The 16054-nt window shown below is 47.1% G+C and overlaps 1 protein-coding gene across 2 annotated transcripts in view; it reads left to right on the top strand.

Moving 5' to 3' along the window:
• Nucleotides 1–4466: 4466 nt before the first annotated feature.
• LOC113650915 (nuclear pore membrane glycoprotein 210-like) overlaps nucleotides 4467–16054 on the top strand; it is a 58466-nt gene continuing 46878 nt past the window's right edge. For both annotated transcript variants that reach the window (XM_027159467.2, XM_027159466.2), the window contains exons 1-4: nucleotides 4467–4551; nucleotides 12062–12284; nucleotides 12479–12615; nucleotides 12692–12823. In XM_027159467.2, the coding sequence (XP_027015268.2) occupies nucleotides 12121–12284; nucleotides 12479–12615; nucleotides 12692–12823 (433 nt within the window). In that variant the 5' untranslated portion in view covers nucleotides 4467–4551; nucleotides 12062–12120. The remainder of the gene's footprint in view (nucleotides 4552–12061; nucleotides 12285–12478; nucleotides 12616–12691; nucleotides 12824–16054) is intronic.

The raw sequence follows: 16054 nt of genomic DNA, 5'->3' as shown, positions 1-16054 counted from the left end.
CCATTAGCATTCTCCTGGGCCGTATCCCTCCCAGTTGAACAGATACTCCAGACGACCTCCCTGGTGCCTGGAGTCTAGCAGCTCACAGACTTCATATGCCTCTTCGCCATCGATAAGCAGTGGCGGTGGTTCAAACGGAGTGGTGGTGCTTTCAGGGTCTGTTCTCAGTTCGTCGGCAGGTTTCAGCAGCGAGGCATGAAAGGTAGGTGAGATGCGGTATGTCGGGGGACGCGCGAGATGGTACGACACCGGATTGACCTGTCTGAGGATCTGAAACAGCCCCACGTACATGGAGCTTAGTTTTCAGCTGGGCAGGCGGAGACGGATGTCGCGGTTCGAGAGCCACACCCACTGGCCGGGTTGATATTCGGGGTGCGCCCTACGGCGCCTGTCAAAATCGGTCTTCTGTCTCCTTATGGCCCTCTGTAGTTGGAAGCATTGAAAGGAAGTTGGGCCGGTGGTGGGTTTTACGAGGGAGTTTTGGGCATACTCCCCCCATTTCAGGTATCTGCTCCATTTGTTCTGGTTGTTTTGTCAATACGAATGGAGGAAATGGATGACTTCCTGGTTCAGACGCTTGATCTGCCCATTGGACTTTGGGTAGGACCCCGAGGTGAGACTGATGTTGATGTTCAGTTGCTCAAAGAAGGCCATCCAGACCCGTGATGTGAACTGGGGGCCTCTGTCAGACACGATGTCTTCGGGCAGACCATAAAAGCGGAAAACAAAATTACATAAAGCTTTTGCCATCTCAAAGGCCGTAGGGAGCTTGGGTAAAGGGATCAGGCGGCAGGCCTTGGAGAATCGGGCAATGACGGTTAGGATGACGGTGTAGTTATTTGATCGAGGCAGGTCAGTAATGAAGTCTAGGGTGATGTGAGACCATGGTCATTGTGGAATGGGAAGAGGCTGTAAACAACCCGCAGGGCGTTGATGGTAGGCTTTAGAGGTGCTGCACACCACGCAGCTTCGGACGAATTCCCGTGCGTCCATGGGTAGTGATGGCCAGCAAAACTGATTTTGGACCAGGTGGATTGTTCCTGCAATGCTGGAGCTAGGGCTGGCATGTAGGAGCTCCAAAAGGGCTGCACGCAGGTTCTCGGGCACGTAGGTCTAGGTTGGTGGGCACTCTACTGGTGGTGGTGTTTCTCCGTTGACATGGGAGATCTCGGTCAGGATGTCCCACTGGATGGGAGCAAGGATGCGAATTTTGGGGATGATGGGGTCAGCTGGCATGTTCTGATCTGTCTCTCGGCGCACGCACGACAGGGCATCAGCTTTGGTGTTCTTGCTTCCTGGTCTGTAGGTTACCATGAAGTGAAACCGGGTAAAGAACATGGCCCACCATGCCTGGCGTGGGTTTATGTGTTTTGCGGAGCACAGGTATTCGAGGTTTCAGTGGTCGGTAAGAACAACGAATGGGTGCTGCGCGCCCTCCAGCCAGTGCTGCCACTCCTCAAATGGCGCTTTTATGGCTAACAGCTCGCTGTCACCCCTGTCATAGTTGTGCTCTGTAGGTGACAACTTGCGGGGAAATATGCGCACAGAAACATCTTATTGGCTGGTCCCTGGCATTGTGACAGGACGGCTCAGATTCCTGTGCTGGAGGAGTCCACTTCCACTATGAATGGCCGGTTCGGGTCTAGATGGTGAAGGATGGGTGCCAAGGTAAAACTTTTTTTCAGGCGTCCACCTCCAGTGACCAAATGAGAGGGGCTGGTTCTTTCTTAGTTTCTTAGTTCTTAGGTTAGGGGTGCCGTGATTGTGCTGAATCCACGGATGAAACGGCGGTAAAAGTTGGCAAATCCTAAAAAGCGTTGCAGCTCTTAGATGGTTAGTGGCCGAGGCGGTGCTGAATCAGGCGCTGCAATACCGCCCTCACAATTTGGACGTGCTCCGGCAGGGAATAAATGAGGATGTCATTGATATAGATGATCACCCAGCAGTCTAACATGTCGCAGAATACGTCGTTAATGAAGGACTGAAAGACTACCAGACTGTTAGAAAGGCCGAACAGCATGACTAAATATTCATAGTGGCCAGACTTGGTCGAAAAAGCAGTTTTCCACTCGTGTCCCTCTCTGATGTAGATAAGATTATAGGCGCAGCGATATCTAGTTTGGTGAAATACCGCACCCGGCGGAGTTGTTTTAAAGCTGGCGGCATGAGCGGAAGGGGATATCAAAACCGTGATATCGTTTAAGGCTCGGTAGTCGATGCACGGTCAGAGCCCCCATCCTTCTTTTTTACAAAAAAGAACCCTGAAGATGCTGGGGACACAGAGGGCCGGATGAACCCCTTCTTCAATTCCTCCTCGATGTACGTGTTCAGGGCTGCTGACTCCGGCTGTAAGAGGGGAAAGAATCTTCCTCTAGGTGGTGTGGCCCCTGGGAGGAGTTCGATGGCACAGTTGCAGGGGCAATGTGGTGGTAGTTCAGTAGCCTTGGTTTTGCTGAACGCCTCTGCAGGGTCCTGGTACTCAGTCGGAAGTTCAGGGGTGTCAGATGCGGAAGGCGTGGTGATCATGGTGTTGAGTTGGAGCGCCCCTCCAGAGGCAGGTGGTGGTGGGTACACGTGCTGCCCCAGTTCAAGATTTGCAGTTCGGGCCAGGAGATGACTGGGTTATGGAGTTTGAGCCAGGGCAGTCCGAGCATGATTGCGTGTCGGGGAGAGTGGATAATGTGAAAACAAATGCGCTCATGATGGTGGTCCCCCACCAGTAGGTTGAGGTCCCTGGTGAAGTGTGTGATGCATCTTTCTCCAAGCACTTTCCGTTGAATCTCTCTGGGAAGGGGAGTCTGGGGCTGGCAGCTGCAGGAGCAGGATACATGGGGGCTGGGGGATCTATTGCCGGCGGCTGAGGGTTCGGTGCTCCGGTGGCTCCTACAACGCCGGTGAGCTGCTGTGCTTGGCAAGAGAGCTGAGTCGCTAGCTTGATGACGGCTGCTGGACCGTCCGTTGGCAAAGTCTCCTGTAATGAGGAGTCATAAGGCTGAGGATCCATGTGCAGCTGTTTTAAGAAATCCACACTCATAATCAGACCAGCAGGGTCAAAGCCGGAAAACACAATATCAAAGGGCAGACAGAAATCGATAACGGCAAAGCAGGCAGTAGGTCGGGGCAGGCAGCAAACAATCAGAGAAACAGAATACAGAAACAGAATCAAACCCAGACTAGGAATACACAGAAATGCTCAGAATGATTGCCAAAACAAATCAAGACTTCGCACCGGCATAGAGCTCAAGTTCATCTTAAATAGGAAGTGGTTAATGAGGAGCAGGTGGCACTGTAATCAGCGGTGGTGAAGAATTCTGGGGAGTGTAGTCCGGAAGGGCTTTAGTATTCTGGAGATGCTTCTCTTCACTGGTGTTCAGGAGGTGCGTGTGGCACCTCCTGACCCTAAGCCTAAACCTTAACCCTAACCGTGACAGAGCCCCCCCCCCCTTCCCCCCCGCAAGCGTCTCCCGACGCGAGGGCAGTTGCGATGCCAGGGCCGTCCCCGAGAACAGGGAGCTGGCTTGTCAGGATGTCGCTGATGAAAACCGGCTGTGAGTGATGAGTCCAGGATATCCCCCGCTTTCACCCATCAGCATTCTTCTGGGCCGGAAGATGTTAAAAAACATAATTTAGAAAATAAATTTAATTTTTTAAAATTAATTAATTAACTAATTAAATAGATTGTAATGTATATTCTGAACACCAAACCTATAAACTGTCTGACTCTGAAATTAAGTAGAAATAATAAAAGAAATAGAAGAAAATAACTTTAAATAAGAAACTTTTAATACTTTGTGCCAGAGATATTCAATAAAATAAAATGAATGCTCATCATAAAGTGCACCATTTCTGAGAAAGACCCACGGATGAGCCGAGCCAACCTCATTGAGTCACAAGAGCCTCGTTCAGTCACCTGGTTCATTTATTTTTATCATCAGCATCAATCAGCAGTTTGTTCATTTCCATCACGAACTGCAAGTACAAGTTTTCTCAGTATCAGTAGGTCTACCTCTCTCCTTATATTCAGCGTATTCAATCAATACATCCAACCATCCACATTCACACCCTTTGGAGTCATGTCATCTCATGGAGTTTTTCTTTGCTGGTGTCCCCTCTGACTTAATCAGTTGATATAACTCTGTATCTACATCATTATCTTTCTGTAAAGCTGCTTTGCAAGCACATTTACATAATTAGTCTCAGAAATTATTCATTATCATTAAATAAGTAATAAATCTCATTTTAGATCAAAATAATTTTAGAGAAAAATAATCTCTTTTTCAACAGTCAAAATCAAGAGTAAAACTACAAAGAAGAAGACGAAGTTGATGATGATGAAGAAGATGAAGATGACATCCCAGTGATACTTGCCCCAGAGAATAGAGGGTGTCTTTTACATGAGGCTGATGCGAGTGAGAGTGGGGTAAGTGGGGTAAGATGACCCACCCCCTGTTGCTAAGAAACTATACAAATTTGGTGTCATGTGACCATACATTCTAAAGGACTCCGTCATTTCTAGTTTGTTGTGAAGAGGAGAAGTATATGGGACAAGAAGTAAGTTGTTTTTTTCACAAAATTTTATATCTACATTGCAGGTATACTAGCTGTTGCTCCAAAGCAAATTTATCTAGGTCTAAAGTTGTTTATAGTACATGTTGGTGATTTGATGGGATTTTTGTATGATTTTCTGTTTGTTTGTTGTGTGTTTTTAATGACCTAATGGAAAGCACATTGGTTGATGGTCGAAGTTGAATTATTCGTACTATATATATAAATTGTCATGGTCATTGTTATATAAAACCATGTGAATCATTAAGCTAAAGGTTAGCCTGAATTTCTAAGCTAGGCCGTTTTTACCATTTTCACATTTCTGGGAAATGTGTTGTTTTGATGATGCTGGACTTGATACTGTTTATCACAATCTTTTATTAGCACGTCTTAGAGATGATGTTGGTATTAATGATGTGGCCTTAAAGTGGATTTGGTTCCTACCTAAGGGACAGAAAATGCTCAGTTAAGATTGAAGATTGGCTCCTGACTACATCAAAGCTATGTTAAGCCCATACAAATCTTTTCACTCTTTGAAAGCAAATGAGAGGGAGTGGAGATTGTGCATTCTCCGTGGCAGCTCCTGTGTGGAACGGGCTACCACTGTCTTTGAAATTGGCTCCCTCTTTGGACAATTGAAGATTTTCCTTTTTTCGAAGGCGTTTGCTTTATGATTAGTATGTTGTTTTTTTCTCGAGTTACTGTGTATGGTATTTTTGTACTTTTATTTTATTGTTAGTTTGATGTGTTTTATGATTATACATTTTTCTGACTTATATATTGATTTTTATCATGTAAAGCACTTTGATCCATTGTTATGGTGTTGAAAGTGCTATACAAATAAATTTTGATTGATTGATTGATTGATTGATTGATTGATTGATTGATTGATTGAAAATGGTGGCTATGGGGCAAAGTGAGCCAGATGATGTGGGGTAAATTGAACCAATGAACACACCTTTGCGGAGCACCTTGTACATTTACATTTGCATTTACAGCATTTGGCAGACACCCTTATCCAGAGTGACGTACAGTTGAAACCAGATATTTACATACACTTCAGAAAAAAACACAAAAACTTTTATTTCTTTACTGTCATACATTAAATCAGAGTAAACCTTTTCTGTTTTAAATCAATACATATTAACATATTTTTTGCATTTGTTAAATGTCAGAATTGAGCGAGGGAAAATTTTTATGTATTTTTATTATCACTTTCACCAAAGTCAGAAGTATACATACACTTGGGCCAAACATTTTGGGTATCCTTCCACAAGCTTTCTACAATAGTTGCTGGCCCACTCCTCTTGACAGAACTGGTGTAACTGGGTCAGGTTTGTAGGCCTTCTTGCTCGCCCACAAATTTTCTATGGGATTGAGATTAGGGCTTTGTGATGGCCACTCCGATACCTTGGCTTTTTGTCCTTAAGCCACTTTGTAACTAATTTGGAGGTATGCTTGGGGTCATTGTCCATTTGGAAGACCCATTTGAGCCCAAGCTTTAACTTCCTGGCTGATGTCTTCAGAGGTTGCTTTAATATATCCACATAATATTCTTTTCTCATGATGCCATCTATTTTGTAAAGTGCATCAGTCCCTTCTGCAGGAAAGCAGCCCCACAACATTATACTACCACCCCATTCTTGACAGTTGGGATGGTGTTCTGAGGCTTCAAAGCTTCATCCATCCATCCATCCAGCTTCTACCGCTTATCCGGGGTCGGGTTGCGGGGGCAGCAGTCTAAGCAGGGACGCCCAGACTTCCTTTTCCCCAGACACTTTCTCCAGCTCTTCCAGGGGAATACCGAGGCGTTCCCAGGCCAGCCGAGAGAAATAGTCCCTCCAGCATATCCTAGGCCTTTCCCAGGGAGGCATCCAGGAGGCATCGGTAACAGATGCTCGAGCCACCTTAGCTGACTCCTCCGATGTGGAGTAGCTACTCTGAGCTCCTCCCAAGTGGCCAAGCTCCTCACCCTATCTCTAAAGGAGCTCCCAGCCACCCTGTGGAGGAAACTCATTTTTTGCCGCCTGTATCCGGGATCTTGTCCTTTCGGTCATGACCCAAAGCTCATGACCATAGGTGAGGGTAGGAACGTAGATCGACTGGTAAATAGAGAGCTTCGCCTTGTGGCTCAGCTCTTTCTTCACCACAAGAGACCGGTTTATCTACCACATCACTGCACTACTCCGATCCGCCTGTTGATCTCCCGCTCCATCCTTCCCTTACTCGTGAACAAGACCCCAAGATACTTAAACTCCTCCACTTGGGGCAGGAACTCTCCATCAACCTGAATGGGGAATGAACCATGGCCACGGACATGGAGGTGCTGATTCTCATCCCCGCCGCTTTACAGTCTGCTGCAAACCATCCCAGTGCATGCTGAAGGTCCTGATTTGAGGAAGCCAACAGGACAACATCATCTGCAAAAAGCAGAGACGAAATCCTGTGGTCCCCAAACCGGACTCCCTCTGGCCCCGACTGCGCCAAGAGATCCTGTTCATATAAATAATGAACAGGACCGGTGACAAAGGGCAGCCCTGCCGGAGTCCAATGCACCGGGAACAAGTCTGACTTACTGCCGGCAATGCGAACCAAACTCCTGCCCCAGGCATATAGGGACCGGACAGCCCTTAGCAGAGGGCCCCGGACCCCATACTCCCAGAGCACCCCCCACAGATCTCCACGAGGGACACAGTTGAATGCCTTCTCCAGATTCACAAAGCACATGTGAACTGGTTGGGCAAACTCCCATGAACCCTCCAGCAACCTGGCGAGGGTACAGAGATGGTCCAGTGTTCCTCGACCGGGACGAAACACGCATTGTTCCTCCTGAATCCGAGGTTCGACTTTCAGCCGGATTCTCCTCTCCAGTACCCTGGCATAGACTTTTCCGGGTAGGCTGAGGAGTGTTATCCCCCTGTAGTTGGAACACACCATCCGGTCCCCCTTTTTAAACAGAGGGACCACCACCCCAGTCTGCCAGTCCAGAGGCACTGTCCCCAACCTCTACGCAATGTTGCAGAGGCGTGTCAACCAAGACAGCTCCACAACATCCAGAGACTTGTGGTACTCAGGGCGTATCTGATCCACCCCAGGTGCCTTGCCACTGAGGAGCTACCTCAGTGACCTCAGCATGGGGGATCAACGAGTCCACAACTGAGCCCTCGGCCTCTGCTTCCTCAGTGGAAGTCATGTCGGTGGGGTTGAGGAGAACCTCAAAGAACTTCGAGGATGTCCTCGGTCGAAGTCAGCAGATTCCCACTCCCACTGAAAATAGTGTGGGCAGGGCACTGCTTTCCCCTCCTGAGGTGCCGGGTGGTTTGTCAGAATTTCTCTGAGGCCAACCAGTAGTCCTTCTCCATGGCCTCACCGAACTCCTCCCAGACCCGAGTTTTTGCCTCCGCAACCACCCGGGCTGAAGCTCGGTGGCCCTCCAGTACCTATCAGCTGCCTCCGGAGTCCCCCGAGCCAACCAGGCTTGATAGGACTCCTTCTTCAGCTTGACGGCATCCCTTACATCTGGGGTCCAACACCGGGTTCGGGGATTGCCGCCACAACAGGCACCGAGACCTTACAGCCACAGCTACGAGCGGCCACGTCGACAATGGAGGTGGAGAACATGGTCCACCTCTTACCCTGAGAGATGGTGGAACCAGTCGAGCAGTGGTGGTAGATCGGAGGGTGCGAGGTGCAGTGTGAGGAGTGATGAGGGCTTTAAGGTAAGAGGGAGCTGGTCCATTTTTGGCTTTGTAGGCCAGCATCAGTGTTTTGAATCTGATGCGTGCAGCTACCGGGAGCCAGTGGAGGGGTCGCAGCATTGTGGTGGAATGTGAGAACTTTGGCAGGTTGAAAACAAGCTGTGCAGCTGCATTTTGGATCATTTGCAGAGGACAAATTGCATTCATAGGTAGACTTGCCAGCAGTGCGTTGCAGTAGTTTAGTCTTAAAATGACAAGAGACTGAACAATTACCTGAGCAGCCTGTGTGGAAAAAAATGGTTCTAATGTTGTAGAGAAGAAACCGACATGAGCGAGTCACATTAGCAACATGAGAGGAAAAGGACGATTGATCATCCATGGTTACCCCAAGGTTGCGAGCTGTGACTGAAGGGGAGATCAGATCGTCGTGCAGGGATATAGCAAGGTCATGACCTGGGGATGAACCACCTGGCATGAACAGCAGTTCAGTTTTACTAGGATTGAGCTTTAACTGATGAGCAGTCATCCATGATGATATTCCTGCCAGACATGCTGAGATCCGATCAGAAGCTGTGGTATCTGAGGGTGGAAAAGAGAAGATAAGCTGTGTATCATCAGCATAGCAGTGGTAAGAGAACCCATGTGAGGAAATAACTTCACCAAGAGAGTGAGTATATAGGGAGAAAAGACGAGGAGCATGTACTGAACCCTGTGGGACACCAGTGAAGAGTCTGCATGGAGCAGATGTCATTCCTTTCCAGGTTCCAAGATGGCACCAAGCATGTCAGCCATGTTGCGAGCTCCGATGAAACTTTGCAGTTTTTTGTTTGTTTTACTAGCTATTCTGCTGCTGTGCCTGTTGAATGTTGTTTGTATTACTGCTACAACAGACATATGCTTCTAAATATAGGTTCCTATGTCGAGAAACTTAAACTGGACTTTGAGTTCTTGAATGCTGGTGATTTGTTTACAAACACCGCATCAGAGCCCTTTGTCTGGGCCACACGGACGCGACCAAGGAAACACCACCAGAAAAGAGGGAAGAGAGCCGGGATCCTTGTCAGACTCCGACGTCGTCCCCTCGGACCTCCTCTCCCAACCATTTTGCTGGCTAATGTTCAGTCACTGGACAACAAACTCTGTGAACTGAGGGCATGTATCTCATACCAACGAGAAACAAGGGTCTGTTGCATTATTTTCCTCACAGAAACCTAGATATCTGCAGAGGTTCCAGACTCAGCCATCGAGGTCATGGGGATCTCCGTGCACCGCTCGGACAGGGCGAAGAGCTCACAGGGAAAAGAAGAGGTGGAGGTGTTTGTTTTTTTATCAACAACTCGTGTTGTGATGGAAGGAACCTACACTCTATTAAATCCTTCTGCTCCCCTGATTTGGAATTTCATATGCTTCTGTGTTAACCATTCTATATAATTTACAGCGGTCGTAATCACTGCTGTTTACATTCCTCCTCAAGCCAACACAGACCAGGCACTCAAGGAACTGTATGGGAATAAGTGAGCAAGTGAGCAGGAAACCATGTACCCAGATGCAGAGTTTATTGTTACAGGGGACTTTAACAAAGACTTCAGAACAATAGCTCCCAAATATTTTTCAACACATCACCATCAACACGCATGGTGACCGTGTACTGGACCACTGCTACTCTCCCTACACAGGATGCCTACAAATCCCTCCCCCACCCACCTTTCAGCAAATCAGATCACTCATCCATTTTGCTCCTGCCTGCCTATAGGCAGAAACTGAAACAGGAAGCACTCGCCCTCAGGACAATCCAAAGCTGGTCGGCCCAATCAGACGCTATACTACAGGACTCGTTTGAGCATGTGGACTGGGCCATGTTCCGGGCAGCGTCTGATGACGACATAGAGGCGTACTCAGATTTTGTAACATGTTTCATCAGGAAGTGTGTAGAAGATGTAGTGCAGACAAAAACAATCTGCATCTATCCCAACCAAAAACCGTGGATTAATAACGTTGTTCGAGCAGCCTTGTCAGCGCGGACATCCGCTTTTAAATCCGGGAAGCCTGATGATCGCAAACAATCCAGTTACGACCTCAGGAAATCCATCAAGCCACAAAAAGACAATACAAAAATAAAGTTGAAGAACAATTCAACACCAATGATGCAAGAAGCATGTGGTAGGGCATCAATAACATCATGGATTTTTAAGGGAACAATTTACATGCAGGTGAAAATGTGCAAATGTGAAAATGATGCAATATGCTCATACATAGTCAGTACACACAGTGTACTATTAGACATACTTACAATGCACTACACATTATATATAATATATTATTATGTACACACATATTATATATTATATATATGTAATATGTCAAGGTGTGACAGATTGTACAGATACAGAAATGCCCAGTGGTAACAGATAGATTATTATCAGATAGATTATTATATTAAATTAAATTAAACGCAGTGTGTGTGTGTATAGTCCAGTGTGCATAAATGCAGTGTGTGTGTATAGTTCAGTGTGTATAAATGCAGTGTGTGTGTATAGTCCAGTGTGTATAAATGCAGTGTGTGTGTATAGTTCAGTGTGTATAAATGCAGTGTGTGTGTATAGTCCAATTTGTATAAATGCAGTGTGTGTATAGTCCAGTGTGTATAAGTGCAGTGTGTGTATAGTCCAGTATGTATAAATGCGGTGTGTGTATAGTCCAGTATGTATAAATGCAGTGTGTGTGTGTGTGTGTGTGTATAGTCCAATGTGTATAAATGCAGTGTTTGTATAGTCCAGTGTGTATAAATGCAGTGTGTGTGTATAGTCCAGTGTGTATAAATGCAGTGTGTGTGTGTGTGTGTGTGTGTGTGTGTGTGTGTGTGTGTGTGTATAGTCCATTGTGTATAAATGCAGTGTGTGTGTATAGTGTGATTGTTAATTAGTCTGATAGCCTGAGGGAAAAAGTTATCCTGGATGCTGCGGAGACGTCTTCCTGAGGGAAGCAGAGAGAGCAGTCTGTGGGACGGGTGGCTGGAGTCATTGATGATCCTCTGGGCTTTCCTTATATTCCGCATTGTGTAGATATCCTGGAGGCTCACCTCCAACAATGTGGCTGGCAGTTCACCCGACCCTTTTCAGAGCTTTACGGTTGCTAGCGGTGCTGTTTCCAAACCAGGCAGTGATGCAGCCTGTCAGGATGCTCTCTATAGTGCAGGTGTAGAATGTTCTGAGGATGTTGGATGCTTCCTCAGCCGTCTCAGGAAGAAGAGGCGTTGATCTGCCTTCTTCAGCACTGCATCAGTGTGTATGGACCAGGTGAGATCCTCACTGATGATGACACAGAGAAACTTAAAGCTGCTCACCCACTCCACAGGTGTCTTGTCGATGGTGATGAATTTGTGTTTTCTGCTCTGTCTCCTGAAATCCACCACCAGTTCCTTGGTGTTGTCAATGTTGAGTGAGAGGTGGTTCTCCTGACACCATTTAGTCAGGGTGCTCACCTCTTCTCTGTAGGCCATCTCATCATTGTCGGTGATCAGGCCTATCACCGTTGTGTCGTCAGAGAATTTTTCGATGACGTTGGAGCTGTGTATGGCTGCACAGTCATGTGTGTAGGGAGTACAGGAGTGGGCTGAGGACACAGCCCTAAGGAGCACCAGTGTTGTGGGTCAGCGGGTATGAAGTGTTGCTGCCCATTCTTACCACCTGACTTTTGCCTCTCAGGAAGTCCATTATGTGAAACTTCAGGGGCTTTGTTTACATGCTTTTGTGTGTTTATTTCTTTATGAATATATTTTATTAGCTTTAATCATCTCCTCTTCTCCTGCTGTGTTGTAGATTCGTGAACTGAACCTGTATTGTTTCTCACACTGAAGTAACTGGGACCTGGGACCTTGATGGCAGAACTCAGTTTCCGGGTTGTGTTTCTGTTGGTCCTGACTTCATGTTACATTGATGTCTGTCAGCCTGCTAAACTGAACATGCCCAAAGTTCTGCTCCCTTTGGCCAGGAGCACAAAGATCAACTTCACACTGGAGGCCAATGAAGGCTGCTACAGATGGTAAAGAGGAAGTGACGTCAATAAACAATTGTGTGGAATCATTAATAATAATAAAATAACTCCATGTTCAACATGATGCCTCTAGTCTGACGAAATAATCACCTGTGTGTGTGTGTGTGTGTGTGTGTGTGTGTGTGTGTGTGTGTGTGTGTGTGTGTGTCTATTCGTGTGTGTGTGTGTATGTACTCACACAGGTCATCAAACAAACCAGGGGTGGTGAGTGTTGAATCTGTAGACATGGACGAGCGTCATTGTTCCCAGAGAGCTGTACTTCAGGCTCACTCCAATCAGCTCTCGCGCCTCACTAGTATTATTCTAGCAGAGGATGTTGGTGAGGAAACGTGACTGCTGAGGCATTGAGTGTTTTTTATTTCAGCTCAGTCCTAAAACTTTCCCCTGTGTTCCAGTGACTGGACAGGTGTTACGCTGTGACGCCATCGTGGACATCATCAGTGAGATTCAGATCGTCTCCACAACACGGGAGCTTCACCTGGAGGACTCGCCCCTGGAGCTGATGATCCATGCTCTGGATTCAGAGGGTGGGGACATACACACACACAAACACCATGACTTGTTTTCAACATGCCTAAATTCTCCACACAACCCCACTGCTGCGCTCCTCCACTGGCTACTGCAACTGAACACATCAGATTTAAACACTGAGGTAAGGGGAGCAGCTCTGTTTATGACTTTGTAGACAAGCAGTCTCTTATCCCTCCTCACACTGCACCTCATTCCCTCAAATCTACAGCACTGCTCCAATGGTCCCACCATCTCTCAGGGTAAGAATCAGGTACACATCAAGCACAAGCCTGGACAGGGTTCAGCCTGGAAACGTGGAAAGTGGGGTGGATACACAACACCCTGGGGACCGCAACCGGGTTTATCACTTTAGATATGTGGATTGGGCCAACAAAAAAAGTTTGATCATAAGAGCAAACTGGACAGGCCGTGACAAAGTCCCAGCCGTCACGTCTGAGCGAGGGCCACCGGAACTGTTGCTGGAGAACCGATAAGGTCTGAGGGAAACCGGGGTGACAGAAAAGCCGGGAATTCTGACACCACTGGAGACCTTAGGACCGGAGGTGAACAGGAACAAAAAGTTTACCCTCAGGACAGTCCGTAGGAACCAGCTGATTAGACACGGCTTGCTGAACTCTTCTCTCGATCCCTAGTCAAAGTGCCCGAATAGCAACGCAGTGAAGAAGAATGTGTTCAGCGGTTGAGTCGATGGGATTGGGGGAGAACTGATGAGAGAGAGCATCTGGCTTTCCGTTCTTCGTTACCGGCTGATAGGACAGCGCAAACCTTTCAAAGAAGAGTGCCCAACAAGTTTGTTGGGGTTTCAGCCTCTTCACTGTCCAGATATATCGTAGGTTCTTATGGTCTGTCCAGAGCAGAAATGGTTGTTCTGCACCCTCCAACCAGTGATGCCATTCGTCCAGGGTGAGTTTGACTGCCAGTAACTCACATTCACCAATAGTGTAGTTCCGTTCAGATGAGGAGAGCACACGGGTGAAGTTTATTGTCCTTGGTGTCCCTTTGAGACAAGAACCGGTATCTGATGCATCAACTTCCACCACAAATTGTTGAGTGGAATCTGGCAAGGTGAGGATGGGGCAGAGGTGAAAAGCTGCTTCAGCTTCTTGTAGGCTTGCTCGGCAGCTGGTGCAAGGGTGCAATGACTGAGCTGTAACCCCGGAGAAATAGCCAATAAAAATTCGCAAATTCCAAGAACTGCTGAAGCTGCCTACATGTCCCAGGGTGGGGCCAACCTCTAACAGCCTTGATTCTGTTGGGATCCATTCCGTACACTCCCTGCTGCCAGAATGAAGCCCAAGAAGGTGGTCTTCGTGACATGGAACTCACATTTCACATATAATTGGTTCTGAAAAAGCCTCTGAAGCACTGTACGGACATGACGGGTGTGTTCCTTGGGCGTGCGGGAGAAGATGAGGATGTCGTCCAGGTAAACAAACAGGAACAGATTTAATATATCTTGTAAAACGTCATTTACCAGCACCTGGAACACTGCTGGGGCATTAGTGAGGCCAAATGGCATCATCAGGTACTCGTAATGACCAGTGGGGGTGTTGAATGCGGTCTTCCATTTGTCGCCCTCTCGGATACAGACTAGGTGATAGGCGTTCTGAAGATACAGCTTGGTGAAAATGGTGATGGCATTAAGACCACAATAGTCAATACAGGGCCGTATAGTACCGTCCTTCTTTTCCACAAAGAAAAATCCAGCACCGGTTAGGGATGACGACCGGGGGGGGGGTGCCCGGCAGGAGGCACAGTCGTAAGGTCTATGAGGTGGCAGGAAAGTGGCACAAGCTCTACTGAAAACTTGGCCCAGATCATGGTATTCAGCAGGCACCAGAGAGAAGTCGGAAGGCAAGTCCTCCTTGACTAATAATGAGCAGGGTGTCAAGGTGGGCAGGCATTGAGACATGCGAATGCAAAGTGTCTGGGGAAAAAGTTATAATAGTAATCTACAATCAGAAAGAATAGAATCCAAGCAGGGAGAAAATAAATAATCCACTGGAATAGAAGAGGGAAACGTTCGTAACTAATTCAAATCCTAGAAATAAACTCCAACCGGCAGGAAAAACACCGGAGCACAAAAACCGGGAAAAAAAAGGCAGGCAGCAGCAAGCAGCAACTCTCATGAGGAAACAAAAAGGGTGAAAAAGCAAATCCAACCTGGCAAACACACTCGGAGCCCGACAGCAGCTAGAATACTGACGATAACTTCAGACTGGAGGAGACAGGATGACTCACAGACCGTGACGTACTGAAGTGAGTTCATCTGGCAGCAATCCAGCATGAACGGCGTGCTTAAATAAAAAGTCTGGCAACTCTGGAATGACGTCACAAGTGCGTGCCACAAACTGGAGCTACGAAGGAGTATGCTGACACATTTACATTTACAGCATTTGGCAGACGCGCTTATCCAGAGTGACATACATAAGTGCTTAAATCTCTAACATTGAATCAATAATGCTGCTCACTAGGTTACATACTTAAGATATCATGAGTTTAAAATATTTCTTCAAAGTTACAATGAAAAAGTGTCAAAGGTTGTGTTTTTTTTAAAATGCAAAAGATAAGGAAAGAAGTGCTAGTTGAAGTGTTTCCTGAATAAGTAGGTCTTCAACTGCCGCTTGAAAATAGCCAGTGACTCTGCTGTCCGGACCTCTAAGGGAAGTTCATTCCACCACCTTGGTGCCAGAACAGAGAAGAGTTTTGTAGAATACTTGCCTCTTACCCTGAGAGATGGTGGAACCAGTGGAGCAGTGCTGTAGATCTGAGGGTGTGAGGTGCAGTGCGAGGAGTGAAGAGGTAAGAGAGAGCTGGACCATTTTTGGCTTTGTAGGCCAGTATCAGTGTTTTGAATCTGATGCATGCAGCTACCGGAAGCCAGTGGAGGGATCGCAGCAGCGGGGTGGTATGTGAGAACTTTGGCAGGTTGAAAACAAGCTGTGCAGCTGCATTTTGGATCATTTGCAGAGGACAAATTGTGTTCATAGGTAGACCTGCCAGCAGTGCGTTGCAGTAATCCAGTCTAGAAATGGCAAGAGACTGAACAAGTACCTGAGCAGTCTGTGTGGACTAAAATGGCCGAATCCTTCTAATGTCGTAGAGAAGAAACCGACATGAGCGAGTCACATTAGCAATATGAGAGGAAAAGGATAGTTGATGGTCCATGGCTACCCCAAGATTGCAAGCTGTGGCTGAAGGGTAGATCAGATCGTTGTGCAAAGATA

This window comes from Tachysurus fulvidraco, chromosome 23 (assembly GCF_022655615.1).
Source record: "Tachysurus fulvidraco isolate hzauxx_2018 chromosome 23, HZAU_PFXX_2.0, whole genome shotgun sequence".
Taxonomy (NCBI): domain Eukaryota; kingdom Metazoa; phylum Chordata; class Actinopteri; order Siluriformes; family Bagridae; genus Tachysurus; species Tachysurus fulvidraco.
The sequence above is the reverse complement of the archived record's forward strand: the minus strand, read 5'-3'. Positions and strand labels throughout refer to the sequence as shown.